Genomic DNA, 18,135 nt, shown 5'->3' on the forward strand with positions numbered 1-18,135 from the left:
TGAATGTGTTTATGGCCTATCATTCGTACGGCCCTATTATTAGAGGATAGAGGCTCTGGCTCGGATCCTATAGCTGGCTGGCTATAGTTGCCAGGTTCTGCTTTCATTGCGCTGCCTGTTTTTCTGCTGTAAACCTTCACTGCTCTTTAAGTTACCCTGATTTTAATAGTGGATATAACTTCAAATTTGGGTTAATTTCATTTGTTAACTTTTAGTTTAAACTATCTCCATCAGACATTACCGTAAGCAATGCTGCACATATCTAGAACAAACTTGGCTGTGGAATTTCTGTAGTTTCTGGCATCACGTTCTTGGAGTTCACTGGACATTTCGATTATATTTCTGCACTGCACTACAGTGGGATAAACATAAGACTGTCTAGAATGTTCTTTAAATTTGCAACTTGAAGATCAGAGCTGGATGAATCTAATCATCCTTAGCTTCAAATTACTCAAATCCTCTCAACATCAAGATGTTTCTACTCAGGGCTACTCTGGTTATACTATAACACCCAACTTTATCTCTGAAGTACTGCTGTTTTGTAATGGAGGTTTCAATCAGTCTACCCCCACTTATGTTGGGATTGAGAGATATTGATTTCTACTTGAGCTTGTATCTGCCATTGACTGGTATTTCAGCTTCTGTCTGTTCTTGTCTGGATAATCAGAAGAGAAATCATTTGTTTCTTTTGGATTTTATGATGTCCTCCAACTTCTCAATGAATTTGTATGCCTCCTATCTTATCATTCCTATATATACATCCATTAGTACAAATGCAGTGCTCACCTAAGTTATTTTGGATGTCTTTTCCAATGTTGGAGTTGCCCCCTGCTTTATGAAAGCTGACCAGCTCAATTGATGTGGCAGCCTGGGAGTCCGATAGAGCAAGCATTTTCCTCTCTTAATAATGGGACATCAGCATTAAAAATTACAGCCATCTCTGTTGATTGTTCTGTGAAGGGGTGTCTCCTCCAATCTGGTTACCCAAACCCAATTTCAGGCTTCTGTACTCAGTCATGATGCTCAATCCAGTGAGGCTCTTGCTCTCCCAGCTGCCTCACCAGCAGCTACCTTAAGAAACCTCTGGACTTTACTCACATCACCTTTCTCTCAATTCACATGCCAGCTTGTTGCTACTATTCTGCCTCTCCTAAAATGTTCTTATTCCTCTTCAGGATCTCTGATTTTAACTCTAGATTCCTTCCTAATATCACTAAGTAATGAAGAGTCGATAGGGCAATCACATCTTTCTGTATGTTAATTTCTTTGTCTCTAGATCTCTGTAATTTGTGCGCTCCCGTATCTATCTGTGTGTACACTTTGGAAGTCATTCCGGAACCTCACCTGTCAATTTATTTCCACCTATGCTTTTTCCAATAAATTATTTTAGTTTTACCTCGCTTAGACTCTTTCTTTTTTTTAAATTTAATTGTCATGCATCCTTTCACTTCTCTTTCAGGTACTGTACCCTTCCAATTCACTATCCTGACCTTGCAGTATTCTTCAACCTTTAATGTTCTCTCGTTACCTCCTCCAGGCTTAGCCCCCAGTAAGCAGAGTTTGCATTTTTTCTTTCATAGGCATATCAAGACACTCAGCACTGGCTAATTTCAAGCTGCAACCCAAATTGCCCCATCCTTAGTCATATAGCATCCCATGTCACATATCATTCCATGTTACATTGACTTTGCCAAACAATGCAATCACTGACAGCTAACCTTGCCAATTTTCTCTGGGTCTAACTCAGTTCTGTCATGCCAGCTCTCATCATCCTTCTACATCTCCCTAGAATGTCAGTTCATTTGTGAGCAAAGCCTTTGCCACCCATTTACTCATTGCAGGTGATTGCATTTCCTTGTTAGAAATCTGGCTGAGGGGGAAGGCATTTGCCCCCTTAATGAAACCTCCCTGCATGTTTCCATGTTCCCCTTGCCCCTTCAAGCTTATCACTGGATAATACCTTGGCCTGACTCCATACTCTTTCTGCACTTTCTCCTCCTTTGATCATCTAATCTTTTTCTACCCTCAACCTATACTAATCTCCTAGGTGCAAAAAAAATTACCCCTGTGATACTTTTACTGTTCCTCTCCCAGCTGCACTAAACAATTTTTCATCCTCCGTGATTTCAACCTCTATCTCAACTCATCATATTCTCTCCTCTGAGTTCACTGCCTTCTTTCCTCCCCTTAAATCTCTTTATCCATATAAACTCCTCAACACATATCCTCAGCTATCCCCTTGACTTTGCCCTCTCAAGTGGCCTAATGTCTCCCAAAGTTTTAAGCACAGATAGGGCCATTTCTGATCACTTTCTTGTATCAGTCAAAACCTACAAACAGCTTCCATTCCCCAACTCCACTTGTATCCATCCTTGGTAAAAACCATTCCTCAATTCACTTATAACTGCACTTTCAATGTCTCACTGTTTAGCCTTTGACTTTGTTCATTTATGCAGCTACTGTTTTACCCACTGATGCTATTAGCTTCAGCTTGTCATATCCTAATCCTCTGAAAAACCATTTGTTCTTCCCCTTGCATAGCCCTCATTTCCACTCCTTTTAAGCCTAAGAAAAACTCACTTGAAAGCATACGGCAAACAGTTATTTTTGTTCACTTGCAGGGCATGGGTTTTTTTTGGCTAAGCCAGCATTTATTGACTGTCTATGTTTGCCCTGGAGAAAATGGTGGTGAGCTGCCTTCTTGAACCACTCAGTCCATGTGCTGTAGGTTCACCCACAATGCCATTAGGGAGGGAATTCCTGGGTTTTGACCCAGCAACAGTGATGGAACAGTGGTAGAGTTGCAAATCAGGATGGTGAGTGGCTCATAAGGGAAGTTGGAGACAGTGATGTTCCCATGTATCTGTTGCCTTATCCTTCGAGATGGAAGTGGTTATGGGTTAGAAGGGTATTGTCGAGCATCTTTGGTGAATTTCTGCAGTGAATCTTCTGGATGGTACATACTATTACTGAGCATCAGTGATGGATGGAGTGATGGTTGTAAATGTAGTGCCAAAGGTCACAAAGATTCTCAGAGAGCACCTTCCAAACCCATGATCACTTTTGTCCATCTAGAAGGACGAGGACAGCAGATATATGTGAACACCACCACCTGTACGTTCCTCTCCAAGATACTCACCATCCTGACTTGGAAATATATCATTGCTCCTTCACTGTCAAAATCCTGTAACAGGAGGAATGCAGCTGTTCAAGAAGCAGCTCACGACCACCTTCTCAAGGGCAACTAGGGATGGGCAATAAGTTGCTAGCCCAGCCAGCAATACCTCCATCCCACAAATGAATTTAAAAATAATTGTCTCTGCCTCTGAATCACATTTCACTCCTTTGAGAAACTCTTTAAATCTGAATAATCTGACCTCATATATCCTTATGTGGTTCAGTGCTGTGCTTTGATTTATCATGCTCCTGTAAAGCACCTTGGGATGCTTTATCACAATAAAGGCACTATGAGGTTATTTCTGTCTACACATCTTTGAGCTACAAAACCGATGAATGCACTGTGGTGTTTTTGGGGAGGTATGAGGAGCTCCATATTTATTGGCTAATATTTATTCCCTTGAATTCCTCAGTACAGTGGGATTGCTGTCAGTTTTTTTTTAAAAATGGTGTAAAGCTTGACCTTCCAGTTGTTAACAAATCCAATACTTAATGAATTCCAATATTTGAGCTGTGAAAATTGAAAATCCATCAGTGACAAAAAAAAAGAGTGCATTACAAAAACATAGATGTAATGATCTTTTCACTCTTTGGAAACTGCTAATTGGGCCATTTCACTTGATTTTTAAAACATCCACAGTATTTAAAATGGCTCAATGATAGTAGTGCAGAGCTAGATAATGTGAGCAAACTCTGGATAGCCATGAGTGACTGAAGCACCTTGTAGACAGAGCCTGAGAGAGGTGAGTGCATACTGGGTTAGGAAAAGTATTGTTAAGCAGTGATGGGAAAGTGGAGATGGTAGGTGGAAGGAGGGAGGGTTTGATGGATGGGAGGGGTGCTGGGGATGGCTGAGGAACAGGCCAGGTGGAACGGGAGAGATGAAAAGACAGAGATGAAAAGACAGACTCCAAGGGTGATGGCATTGCAGGAGTATGCAAAGGAAATAGTTGGAGGCTGTGAAGCTACCAAGGAGCTTGAATCAAACAGGGAACCTAAAAGGAGGATGGGGAGAGGGTTAGGTTGCAGCTTTTTTACACCTGAGGGCAAAAGACTGGGAGGCAAGGTAGATGGCTGTGAATATTGGAACAGGTCCTGATGGATTACATCCTGGGGTCTTAAAAGAAGTAACTGGTGAAATAGTTGATATATCGGGTTTTGATTTTCCAAATCTCATTAGATTCAGGGAAAGTCATTTTAGATTGGAAAATACCTAATGGGAAAAAGGGAAAGAGGCAGAAAGCAGGAAAATACAGTTCAGTTAGCTAAACAGTTGTCATAGGTAAAATGTTAGAAGCTATGATTAAACAGGGCACTTGGATAAGTTGAAGCTAATTAGGCAAAACCAATGTGGTTTGTCGAAGGAAAATCATGTTTAAGTAATTTATTGAAGTTTGCTGAAGAAACACCTGGTACTGTAGGTAAGAGGCAACCAGTGGATGTATCATGTAACTTGCAGAAGATATTTAATAAGGTGACACCTCAAAGGTTACTACAGAAAATAAAAACTCATTGTGAAGAGGGTCACACATTGTCTGGCTAATAGGAAGCAGGGAGTAGGAATAGGTGGGTTATTTTCAGGTTGGTAGGTTATCTTGAGTGGTGTGCCATAATGGTTGGTGCTGGGGCCTCCATTTCTTTTACAATTTACATCAATGATTTGGATAAAGGGATCAAAGATATGGTAATTTAAATTTGTGAATGACACAAAGATAGATGGAAAAGTGAGTTGTAAGGATGACATAAGCAGCCTATACAGAGGAACCTCAATTAACTGGCATTCAATTATCCGAATATCGGATTATCCGGCAAGATCGCAAGGTCCGATGCTCGGCTAAACAATGTGATCTGGCATTCAATTATCCGGAATTCAATTAACCAGGTAAAATACTCCCTGCCGTGTCCTTCGGATATTTTAAGTTCTTCTGTTGAGTGATAAGTGAGTCACAGACATCTGGCAAATAGAGTACAATCTCCAAAAGTGTGCAATTGCTCATTTTTGCAGAAAGAATAAAAAAGTATATTATCAAAATGGTGAAAATTTGATGGGGTGAGAGACACAGATGTCCTTGTTCATGAAACCTAGAAGGTTAGTATGTAAATGTACCAAGTAACCAGAAAAGCTAACAGAAAGTTATCATTCATTGCAATGAGTAGGGAGAAATTGCTTCAGCAATACAGGGCATTGGGGAGACCAAATCTGAAGTACTGTGTACAGTATTGGTCACTGTATTTATGGAAGGATGTTAATGTATTAGAAGTAGCTCAGAGAAAGTTTACTAGATTAATACCTGGAATGAGTGGATTGACGTTTTGAGGAAAGAAAAGACAGGCTAGTCTTTAGTTTAGAATAAATGTGACTTAGTTGAAACATATAAGACCCTGAGAGGACTTGACAGAATGGATGTTGAACAGATATTCCCTCTTGTGGAAAAGTCTAGATATAGAGGACATAGTTTTTTTTAAAAAAGGAGGGTCCCTGTTTAAAGCTGAGATGAGAAAATATTTATTTGCTCAGAGGTTTGAGAGTTTTTAGAGTTCCCTTCCTCAAGATGCAATGGATACAGAATCTTCAAATAATTTTAAGGCAGGGCTAGAAAGATTCTTGATTACCAAGAGATGAAAGATTGTTGGAATATGCAAGAATGTAGAGTTGAGGTTAAAGTCAGGTCAGCCATGGTCTCCTTGAATGTCAGCACAGGCTTGAAAGGTCAAGTGACCTCTTCTTGTTACTTTTTTTTGTAAGAGACGGGGATGCTGCAATGGAATGAGAGTCTGGGATATGTAGGAGAGCTGTAACGTTTTGAGGACATAGAGAAATAAAGGCAAAAACTAGACAGAACATTTCTAAACCTGTCAGCAAAATTAATATTCAACTAATTGGGAACCAGAAAAACTTGAAATCACTAAGGGAATTAATTATTTGTAAATAAATATGGAATCTCCAGCTTAAGGCTGCATATGTTCAGGAACTATCGTCAAAGGAAAATGAAGTGGGAGCTAATATAATGAAACTGTGATAATTTTCAAGTTAAAATCTGAAATTAAGATCTGAAATGCAGTAACAAGAATTGTAATTGTCTGATTAAAATCTTCCACCTTTGTGAGTGTATGATGAAGATATAGTAGCTGGGCCCCCACTAGTCTGTAGAAGGTGTATTTAGGGTGATAGCTTTTTGTGTAGAAGTGAATAACCAGTTACTTTGTAAAAAAAAACTTCTGTTGCTAATTTGTGATGGTTGCTTTGTCCCAGTTTTAGTATTGTGGCATCTAGGAAGTTACTGCTTTCCTTGTATGTTGTGGCTTTCAGCTTAATGGAGAAATGTTGATTTCTGCTGAAAGTGTTGCTGGAAAAGCGCAGCAGATCAGGCAGCATCCAAGGAACAGGAGAATCGACGTTTCAGGCATAAGCCCTTCTTCAGGAATGAGGAAAGATGTTGATTTCTTTAAAGAATGTTGCTGAATCTGTGCTCTGTTTTCAGCAGTTGCAATCTTTTGTGCTACTGCCCTTATTTTTTTTTCCCTTTTCTCTCCCAGAACAACAATAGGATTTCCCTTGTATACACTTTACACCACACCAGTTTCCGCATTTAAATGATCATCCATTTCGGCCATCCCAGCAGGATACCACCACCAAACACTTCTTTCTCTTCCCTGCACTGTCATCATTCCCCAGGGTTCATTATCTCCCTGACACCCTGATCTACTTCTCCATCACTCCTCTCATTTCCTCATGGCACTTTCCAATGCAATCGCAGTTGATGTCACAATTGCCGTTTCACATCTTCCCTCCAATGCACCATCCTGGTGAAGCAACATTTGTACTGATACATCTTTCCATCTGGTCTGTTGTTTCTGCTGCTCACCACACAGCTGCTTTTACACTGGAGAGACCAAATGCAGGCTGTTTCACAGAATACCTGTATTCTCTAATAAGACCTTCCTGTTGTTTGCCATTTCAATCAACCACCACTTCCATCCTGAGCCTGTTTACAGTGTTCCAATAAAGTCCAATGATAGCTGGAGGAACAACACCACATTTTCCACTTAGGCAATTTCCCATATCTAGGACTCAAAACTGAGTTGAACAATGTCAGATCATGAGCTTTATCCCTTATTTTATATCCCCAGCTTTGCTCTCAGCAGAATAGATGCATTTCCTCCATTTTACACCTATCATTCACATCTATTTTACATCTCCATCATTCCTTTACACTATTAGCACTTCTAATGCCTTTCAATCTAGGCAATCTCAGCACTCACTCCAGAGAAAACAAGGAGACCTAGAGAAAATCCAGGTCAGTAAATCATACACCTTGTCAGCTCACTGTCTACCTCTACAGCAAATGTCATAGAGACTGCCATGCTAGAATGGGGTTTGTGAGCCAAAATAGACAATACTTTAACTGCCACAGTACAGATTGCTGTTTCATGAAACTAAGTACTGCCACCACAATGGTGTAAGAGGTGAAATATGTCAAAGTTTCTGTGCTAATAATATTCCATGTCTTCTAATCACAGAGCAAGGACTTGTAATCCTCCCTTGTGCCATATTGGAATTACATTGGAACACCTATCTTTTAGTGTAGCTTTGTAGCTGTGGGGTGGTAGATTAGGCACTCATTCTTGACCACAGTATAAGTTTCCAACTTTTTTAAAAAGGCATTTTTAGCTAGTTTCTTGAAAGAGTAGAATTAATTAGCTTGTACCAATTGCCACTTTCTCTACCACATCTGAGCATCTAATTTCCAATAAACCTTGTGAATGGAGGAAAGTCTAGTAATTTACTTACCATATTTATTTTAGCAAGTCTTCCTATTTATACATGTTTCTCAGGGATAGCTTACATGTCAATTCTTGCTACTGCTTTTCCTTTCAACATAATTTGGAGAAAATGATCAAAGCATAATGTTTCTGAACTTGCATCACCCAATGAAAGTCTTAATCAGCAGTCACACTACTTCCAACTGTCGAGCTCCAGCCCACAAAGGAATACTATGTACCATTAAATCCATCGTTTTTGGCTCTCTACCTAATTAATTTTTAATGTGTGATATAAATTGAATACATTACGAGGGCCCGTGGGATACGATTTATATTATACTCATGACATAAAACATAACTCACTTGGAGCTAGGCTTATCGGTAATCAGAGCAGCAACTTATCAGATGTAAATCATATCTAGCAGATCTACCTAATGTGCCAACTGCACATATTCAGAGGCAGTGGATATTGAGGAAATTGTCTTTGAAGATGAACTTCTGGATGATTTCATGTTCACTGCAGCAGCAGGAAAGAGGAACTCGACTCGGCTGCTGTCTGTTATAAAAATGAAAACCAGGAAAGTAGCAAACAGCATCCTTCCAAAGAAAGGCTCTCATTTTGCCATTCTGGCCCTCAGTAAAACTGTAGAAAGTTCATTGATCCTACTCAAAATTAGTAACTGCAAACTACTGAGCATGCCCCTCCCCACAACTCTGGTTCACAACTCCAACCTCATGCAACACAGCAATGCAAAGCTCTAACCCAGAATGGACCAAGAAATCCCCAGTCTGACTGCTGTTTATTTGTTTCTCTGAGTCTGAAATTTTAAATTGGAATAATTTTGCAATCAGCAGGATCCCAATAACTGTCCGAGCGTATTTTTAGAGCAGCTACAAATGTTCCACTCCCTCCTCCCCTATTCTTTCATTTACAAGAATGCAATAATCTGACACGATTCTCCCTCCAAATGAAGTATCAAAAAAGACAGATGTTGCTGGTGAAGCTCAGCAAGTCTGGCAGCATCTGTGGAGAGAAATTAGAGTTAACTTTTCAGGTTGCATAACTATTCCTCAGAACCTGTCTGCAATGTCTTCATTATGTTTTATGTTATCAATATGTTTTCAGTGGCATTGTTAAGGAAGATAAAGAATCTCACAATTTTACAACACAAATAAACTGATTGTGATGAACAAAAGTCAAACAGAAATTGTACTTCTTCAGTTTTGTCATACTGTTTCTAATGCAGAAGTTAGGCTTTCTCAACATAAAGTGAAAATCTGGGATGCAGCCAGTAATACAAGCAAATGTAATTTGCTATCGGGGACACTCACACCAGAAGCTCTTCTCTAAACCCAATTTCCCTTTCCAATTACTCACAGCTTCAAAACAGCTTTAACTAAAGTCAATATTGACATTTATGCAAACAATTACATCTCCACTGCTTGGGAGACAGTTAAGAGGCAGCTAACTATCAATAAGACTCCCAGAATGATATAGATAAATGTATCAGTGTATATTCCCCAAAGGCAGAACACTATTTGATTGTGGAATATGCAGTTCAGAATTGCTTTTTCAATGATGTAGTCTCAGACAGCTAGACCAGAGGTGGGAGAAAAGGTAACCGTTTGCAATGACCTTATTTCATTTTTCACAATTAACTGGCTAGGCTTTTCTTATGATTGCAAAGTATTTCAAGATGCTAACAAATGCCATGATATGTTCAGGTTTGATAGTGAAGCTTTGTTAATTCAGCAGAAGTTAATATTGTAGATAGTTCAGTTAAAAAAAAATCCTTCATTCTCTCAATCAAGTGGACAATAGCATTGTGTCAACAGAAATGACCCAGTCAAAATTCAGTGATGTAGTTGCAGCCTTAGAGTTCAGAGTATTTTCTGAATATGGAAGGAGTTGCTGCATGGGGAACGTACCTAACGTGCAGGTAGTAGAGTGTCCTCTAGAATGTATTTTTAATCAATTTCATATCTCCTTTCAGCTTGGTTTTGTTTATCATGTGCAGGCTGATTAATTGCATTTCAGAAATACAGCTTGTGTTTTATTTTAATTGTCAGATATGTTCCCACACCGGATGATGTTGAAAAATATAAAATGTATAAAGGATCTCCGGCTGACCTTCATATTGTTGATCAATATATGATGGAGGTAGGTTATGTGACTTGTGCTTCCCTGCATGTATTACATTTCTGAAAAAAAAATCTAGTCAAAATATAATCATTGGCTATAAGAAGAATGCAAATGCTTTTTAGAATGCTGTGTTCCAAGTGTACCTAGGACAGTGGGAATATCACTTGTGCAGATTGTGTGTTTGATGATATCAGTTTTGGAAAGTGAAAGGTGCAGAAAAAAACTGCTTCAGTTTTTTTTTATCATTCATTCATGGGATGTGGGCCAACATTTAATGTCCATCTGTCATTGCCCATGAGAAAGTAATGGTGAGCTGCTTCTTTGGACTGCTGCACACATTGAAGTGTAGGTACCAGCAATACTGTTAGAAGGGAGTTCCAAAATTTTGACTGAGTAACAGTGAAGGAACAGTAATATGTTTCCAAGTCAAGATGGCGAGTGACTTGGATGGGAACCTGCAGGTAATGGTGTTTCCATGTGGAGTTTGCACATTCTCCCAGTGTCTGCGTGGGTTTCCTCTGGGTACTCCGGTGTCCTCCCACAGTCCAAAGATGTGCAGGTTAGGTGAATTGGCCATGCTAAATTGCCCACAGTGTTAAGTGCATTAGTCAGAGGGGAAATGGGTCTGGGTGGGTTACTGTTCGGAGGGTCGGTGTGGACTAGTTGGGCCGAAGGGCCTGTTTTCATACTGTAGGTTATCTGATCTGAGATCTGATCTGATCTGACCTGACTGCTGCTCTTTTCTATTTGGTTGGCAGTGGTTTTGTGTTTGGAAAGTGCTATCAGTGGAGGCTTTGTGAATTTCTGCAGTGCATCTTGTAATTGGTACACACTGCTGCTATTATGTTTCCGTGGTTAGGGAACAATTGTCTGTGAATATGGGGCAGCTTTCTTTTAGATATTGCCAAGCTTCTTGAATATTGTTGGAGCTGCAGTAACAAATGGGGTTTATTCCATCACATTCTTGACTTATGACTTATGGACAGGCTTTTGGAAGTCAGGTAGTAAGTTACTTGTCACATAATTCTTAGCCTCTGACCTGCTGTTAAGGCCACAGTATTTATATGCCAAGTCCCTTTGATTTTTGGTCAATGATGACACTGGGGTATTTAGCAATACTAATGTCACTGCATGTCAAAAGGTAATAGTTAGATTTTGTCTGGTTGTACTTGTAGTTACTCCATTTATTAGTAACATTTGTGGAATCCCTGACTATGTAATTCTTCAAGGATTGTTGGAAGGTACAGTCTGTATGGACAATTTTACCTTTGCCTCATTTTGTTATACTTTAATTGTTGACAGTATGAGCTAGAGGTAAAAGGGGACATGTTATAAAGTAAGCATCAGTTCCTCACTTAAGATACTATTCTCTACAGCTAGAAAGCTACTGGATTGCTTTACTGCGATACACTTAATTGTCTGAAGTCAGGTACAGCAGTGTGAAAGCAACAGGAGGTGAAAGGGTTGCTTTATGATGAGTGATTGAATAGAATGGACCGATATTCTCTCAAGTTTAGAAGAATGTGTAGCAATCTGATTAAAGCGTATAACATTTTAAAGGACTTTGACAAGGTAGATACTAGAAGGCAGTTTCCCTTAGCTAGAGATTTTAGAGCTGGAGATCATTGTCTCAGGTGGTTTAAGATTGGAATCAGATAGATGTTTTTTTCATTTATAGAGTATTGTGACTAATTGGAACGTTTTGTCCCATAAGCTGTGGATGGTCAGTTGTTGAGTATTTTCAGGATGGAGATTGATAGGTCTTTGTACACTAAAAAAAAATCAAAAGATATGAGGTTAAAGTGGAAAAATGGAGTTGAAGTGGAAGATTAAGTATGATCTTATGAAGTAGCAATATAACTCAAAAGGCCATATTGTGGCAGGGCCGGTTGGGAAAACAGTTACCATCTTTTTTTATGATTCTGAACTTTATAGATGGGGCATAGAGTTATAAAAAGACAGGAAGAAGGTAAACCTCTAATATAGATTATTTCCCCTTAATTGGGTTATTTTGTTAAACTGTAGGCACTACATTTTAGGAAATATGAGAAAACAATTGAGAAAATGTGAAATACTCTGGGAATGGGGATCTCCAGTTATCTAGAGAGAGACGAAAAAAGCTGGGGGTGTGCTCCTTTTGAAAAAAGAATATTATGTTTAACATTGTGAGGTGTCTGATCTGAGTAGATAGGCAAACAGTGTTCCTTTTGTCAGAAACTGGAGAACAATGATGTAATATAATTGATAAAAGAATCAATGGTGACTTGAAGTGAAAAGTTTTTTAAGTGTGAGTGGTTACAGTCTGGATTGCATTAGCTGAAAGTGTGGACCTTTGAACGAAACTTGTCCAATTACCTAAAATCAAAAGGTTTGAGTGTTGCAGGGGTACAATAAGGATGAGGTGAGCTCCTCTTATAGCTGGAACCTTTCAGTGTTTCAGCAAAAGGAAAGAGATACATCACCGTAGGTTTTGCTTTTAAGCCAAATGCATTGCTTCATTTGAAATGAACAAAGTATACTGAATCTCCCAGAGCCTAACTGCTCCTGACTTCACTGTATATATTATTTCCAAAATAGTAGATAATAGTACAGTTGCAGGATTTTCTTTTCCCCAGTCTATGTCTGAAGGCATAGAGGTCTGCTAGCTTGTGATTCATCACCAGAGTGTTGATTCTTCTTGTATAAGCCTCAGCAATAGAATTTGTTGAAGTACACGACAAGCCTGACCATAACCTTCTGTTGCCTTCACACAAATGCACTTTCATGCTAATGTCGTTCGTAAGAACCTGGAGTAGAGGTTGTGATATGAACCTTGTCATATGAACCAGTAGTAGACCAGCTGAGATTGGCTGACACTTCAAAGGCCAGCGTCAAACCGCTAAAAACAAAAGCTGTGCTGCTGGCTTGCTCCCTAAATACTAATCTATTATGGCGTGACTAAATTACACTCCATTCATTACAATGCGAGATTGGGTTTAATAATATTAGGAGTAATGGAATGTGTTGTTAATGGTATTTAGTTAACTGAATGAAATTGTAAAATATTACATTAAATTGCATCATTAATATTATTGTATATATTATATTTCCTCCACAGATGTGCAACGTTTCCTGTCTGAGTCACAGACTGGATCTAATCCTTAGCATACGTGAATTTCCAGAAACCATTGATGACCTTTTGCCGGTATATATTGTTATACAATAGTAACAACAGAAAAAAATACATTCAGTAGAGTGATTCCCTCTTAGTTTTTACTGTTGAAATATAAAACTAACAGATGCAATTAAGTTCAAGTTGAGAAAGTTCGTCTGCAGATGCAGCAGGTAATAAGGAGGGCAAAAGGGATTTTGGAATTTATTGCTAAAGGAATTGAGTATAAAAGCAAGGGCATTTTGTTGCAATTATATGAGAGATTGGTGAAAGTACATTTGGAGTACTGTGTACAGTTTGTTCCCCTACTTGAAAAAGGACATAATTGGATTGGAGGAAGTTCAAAGAAGCTTCACTAAATTAATTCTAGAGATGGAAGGCTTGTCTTATGAGGAGAGGTCAAGTAGTTTAGGTCTATACTTGCTAGAGTTTAGAAGGATGAAAGGAAATCCAATTGAGATATAAAATATACTAAAGGGGATTGACAAAATAGACACAGAGTAGATATTTCTGCTTGTGGGGCAGTCTAGAATGAAAGCTCAAGTTTTAGGCTAAGGGGTAGCAGATGTAAAACTGAAATGAGGAGGAATTACTTCTCTTAAGAAACATCATGAGTCTGTTGAATCCATCATAGAGTGTGATGGACGTCAGGGAACTGAAAAAATTTAAAGGAAGAGATAGGCAATTTTTTTATAATAGGTTAAAGAGTTAGGGGAGTGGGCAGGAAATTAGAGTAGAGGCTGAGATGAGATCAGCTGTGATCTTATGAAATGGCAAAACAGGAATTGCCGCCAACTGCCCATAGTTGTTGTGAAAAGCTCCATTCCTTCATTGGACAAACCTCCGTCATTTCTGGTGAATACCCTTTGAACCTGTGCCATTTTGTTGTTGAGCCACCCCGCAAATTGCACCAAACATGTCATTGTCATGATCAGCTGGAAGTATGTCCACATGCAGCAAGCTTGCTCAGCATACAGATGGCCTGAAGTTAGTCCCAGAATGCTGCAATTCATTCCACAGATATAAAATGCCACCCAAATATAAAGTAGACAAAGAGGACGCTGGAAGAGCACAGCAAGCCAGGCAACATCAGGAGGTGAAGAAGACAATGTTTCGGGGGTAACCCTTCCTCTGGACTGGGGGTGTGTGAGCGGTGGGGCAGGATGGTGAGGTGAGAATAGGGGAAGACATAGAACATAGAACATAGAAGAATACAGCGCAGTACAGGCCCTTTGGCCCTCGATGTTGCTAGGTGGCTGAGAGGAATGGAAGGTGGGCGGAGGGGGCTGGAAAAGGGGCAGTGAAGGGAGTCAGGGGAAGGGAAGGAAGGTTATTTGAAATTGGTGAACTCAATGTTGAGTCCTTCGTGCTGTAGGCTGCCCAGGTGGAAGATGAGGTGTTGTTCCTCCAATTTGCAGTTTGGTTTGTTGTGGCAATGGAGGAGGCCAAGGATGGTCATGTTGGAAAGGGAAGGGGAATTAAAATGGGTAGTGACTGGGAAGTCAGGTCAGTCCCTTGTGGGCCCGGCTGAGATGCTCAGCGAAACATGCCCTGAGTTTACATTTGGTCTCCCCGATGTAGAGAAGACCACATTGGGAGCACTGGTTACAGTAAACTAGGTTGGAAGAGAAGCCTAGTTTACTATATCTTGTACTTCCAATGTGGTCTCCTCTACATTGGGGAGACCGAAATAAGCTAAAGGACCTAACCTCCCAGTCATTGCCCATTTTAATTCCCCTTCCCACTCCCTTTCCGACATGACCATGCTTGGTCTCCTCCATTGCCACAATGAATCCAACCACAAATTGGGAGGAATAACACCTCATTGTCCACCTGGGCAGCGTATAGCCCAGAGGACTCAACATTGAGTTCTCCAACTTTAAATAACCTTCCTTCCCTTCCTAGCACCCCGCCCCCCCTCCCTTCCACTCCTCCCAACCACCAACCGGATTCATCCCTTCCATCAACCAACTAGGTCGTACTCTCTACAAGTCTTAACCTATTCCCACCTCACCACCCTGCACCCCCCACCCCCTTTATCTGCAGCTCACCTTACACCCACCCCTAGTCCTGAAGAAGTCCACCTCCTGATACTGTCTGGCTTGCTGTGTTCTTCCGGCCTCCTGCTTGTCTTCCTTGGATTCCAACATCTGCAGTTTTTTGTCTCATACGAATTTAAAGGCCATCAATGCCAGGGTAGCACATGAAAGTCTTTTGAGGCCAGTGATCCTCGTTCACAGTAAATTGCAATTGTCTCCTGCAGAGCAGCAGTGAGTTGTATTGAAATCCAACCCAGCCTCTGAATTGGTGTCCATTTTTGAAGCCACTACTGGCATGTGCACCTGCCTCTAATATAATCAATAATTTGCTTGTAAATTTTAAGATTATAAAACAGTAGGGATTAACAATGTAGGCAGTGTAGGATTGTGTCTTAGATAGTCCTGTTACTAGTAGGTGTCATTGGACTTCTGTGATACAACAACCCCTTAAGGATTTATTTTCATCACATGGTCCAGATTGTAATTGCAAATTTAACAGTCCATATTTTACAGCCAGTGATGAGCAAGCACTATTGCATTTGCTGACTTTGTGGCATTTTACTGCATGGTTTATAGTATTTAGAGCAATGTAGAATTGGATATTAGGAAGTTATGTGGATTCTGTATTGAATCTTGGTTACACAGCACTTTTGAGTACAGCTAAGAGAAAGTGAACACTGCAAATGCTGGAGTCGAGAGTGTGGTGCTGGAAAAGCACAGCTGGTCAGGCAGCATCAGGAATGAAGAGCTTATGCCCAAAATGTCGGTTCTCCTGTTCCTCAGATGCTGCCTGACCTTTGCTGTTCTAGCACCACACACTCGACTTTTGGTACAGCATTAAGTTCAGGATACAAAGGTACTGAAGTACTGTAGAAAAGGTTTATAAGTTTGATACCAGAACTTCATATGCATGTGTATCAGGAAGAAATTGACAATTTGGATCTTTTCTTTTTATTAAAACAAGGTTAAAGGGTGACCAAATAGAATTATTTAAAATCGTGGAATATGTTGATAAAGTGAATGTGGAGAGAATGTCTCCTGTTGTGGGGAAGAGATTAACAAGAGATCATCACCATAAGATAGTTGCCAACACTTTCATTGGGAAATTCAGAATAGTCAGAATGTGGAACTTGTTACCACAGAGAGTGATTTGATGTGAATAGATGCATTTTAGGGTATGGTAGACAAGCATTTGAGGGAGAATAAATGGTAGATTTAGTTGAGAAAAGATGTGAGGAGGTTAATCTGGAGTTAACTACTGGTATGAACTGGTTGGACCAAATGGTTTAGTTCTGTGATAAAAAGCAGTTACTGCGGATACTAGAAGTCTGAAACAAACTCTGACCTGCTGAATTTTTCCAACATTTTCAATGTATAATTCTTTGGAGGGCTTGAAATGTTAACTCCATTTCTATCTCCACAGATGTCCGTTTCTGCAGTAGTACTCAGTGCTGTTTATCCTAAATCCTATGTCATGTAAGAAAATGTGGTGCCCAGGGGATTCAGTACATGTGTCATCAGGATTGTCCTGTCTTCTTAATTAACTACATTTTCAAATCCTTACTAAAACGTGGACTGTTAGACCAGAAAGTTTGTTTAAAATTTAGTTAAATGTACAATCATGTGCAGAGAGCAAAATTAAGAGAGAACTAAGAATCATGGAATTAAGAGAGAATTTTAAGAATGATGGAATTAATGGACATTTTTAAAGAAAGTAACAATAATTGAGATCTGAAATAAGGGAATCTCATAGGTGAAAAGTCAATTTGCATTACCAGTGACCCTGTTTGGCAGAAGTTAAGTTCCACTATGCTTTTAAAATAAAATCACTTACACTTGAATGATTAAGGCCTAGCTTTTTCTGGTATACTCATAAGATATCTGTGAGGGATATACCACAGAATCCCACATCTGTATTAATGTGAACATTACTCTGAGATATCAGTGCCAGGATGCTTTGGGATCAGCACGTCAAATTTCACATAACTGCCTGATTTTCATGTTTAATGGTATGTGTATGAATGTCAGAAATTGCTGTCTGCTCTACTTCTTTATAATCATGAGTACTATTAGCCTCATTGTCATTCTCATATCCAAACCTAAACTGTTGTAAAGCCTCATTTAATTGTGGGACAAAGCAACTTGCTTTGTAACGGTTAGACTAGACATCAGAAGATAGTAAATACAGCTGCAGCAATATTGATGTTTGACGTAAAACAAAAAGAGTTCATGCTGTTAAAAGTTTTTGAAGGAGAATATGAAAAACACAAATATGGAACCATTTTAAAATTAGGTCACAGTTTCCATCACAGCTGACAGATCCTATTGCCAGAAATGATATATTGTGATGATGCTTTGGTCAAAGCATGACCCAGATTTTCGATTGTGTTTTCACTGTTGTTGAATGTGTGCTGGGATTAGCTTTCTGCTCTCCCATCTGTCTGTGGTTTGAGACTTACTCCACATGCCTCCACTTGTACATCAGGGGAAGTTAGGAGGATATTCTTTGTTCAGCATTTTAAAGGTATAGGTAGCTAGAAGCCATAAAAAATAGTTGCCTGATGCCAATAAATTGCTAGCAATCCACCCACTGGATGTCATTATTGGTGATTCTTTTATCAACTTGATTACTATTTAGGCAGGCATCTAACAGATGTAATGCAGAAAGAAGATCATAGGTACTGCAGTATAAGCCAGATTAAATATTCATACACTCCACCATTGTTGCATTATGTCAGAAGAGGATATTAACTGCAGGGTATCCTGCAGCAACTCATCAAGATTTCTTTGACAGTAGTCTCAAATTTACAACCTTATCCAACCAGAGGATCAAAGAAAACAGGGACATAAGGACACCTTCT

General features: G+C 39.5%; 1 protein-coding gene across 3 annotated transcripts in view; it reads left to right on the top strand.

Annotated features, from left to right (window-relative positions):
- Positions 1-18,135, top strand: part of LOC122560035 — a 120,284-nt gene that overhangs the window by 68,717 nt on the left and 33,432 nt on the right. For all 3 annotated transcript variants that reach the window (XM_043710208.1, XM_043710209.1, XM_043710207.1), the window contains exons 10-11: positions 10,012-10,102; positions 13,182-13,268. In XM_043710208.1, the coding sequence (XP_043566143.1) occupies positions 10,012-10,102; positions 13,182-13,268 (178 nt within the window). The remainder of the gene's footprint in view (positions 1-10,011; positions 10,103-13,181; positions 13,269-18,135) is intronic.

Source organism: Chiloscyllium plagiosum, chromosome 20 (genome assembly GCF_004010195.1).
Source record: "Chiloscyllium plagiosum isolate BGI_BamShark_2017 chromosome 20, ASM401019v2, whole genome shotgun sequence".
Lineage (NCBI taxonomy): Eukaryota > Metazoa > Chordata > Chondrichthyes > Orectolobiformes > Hemiscylliidae > Chiloscyllium > Chiloscyllium plagiosum.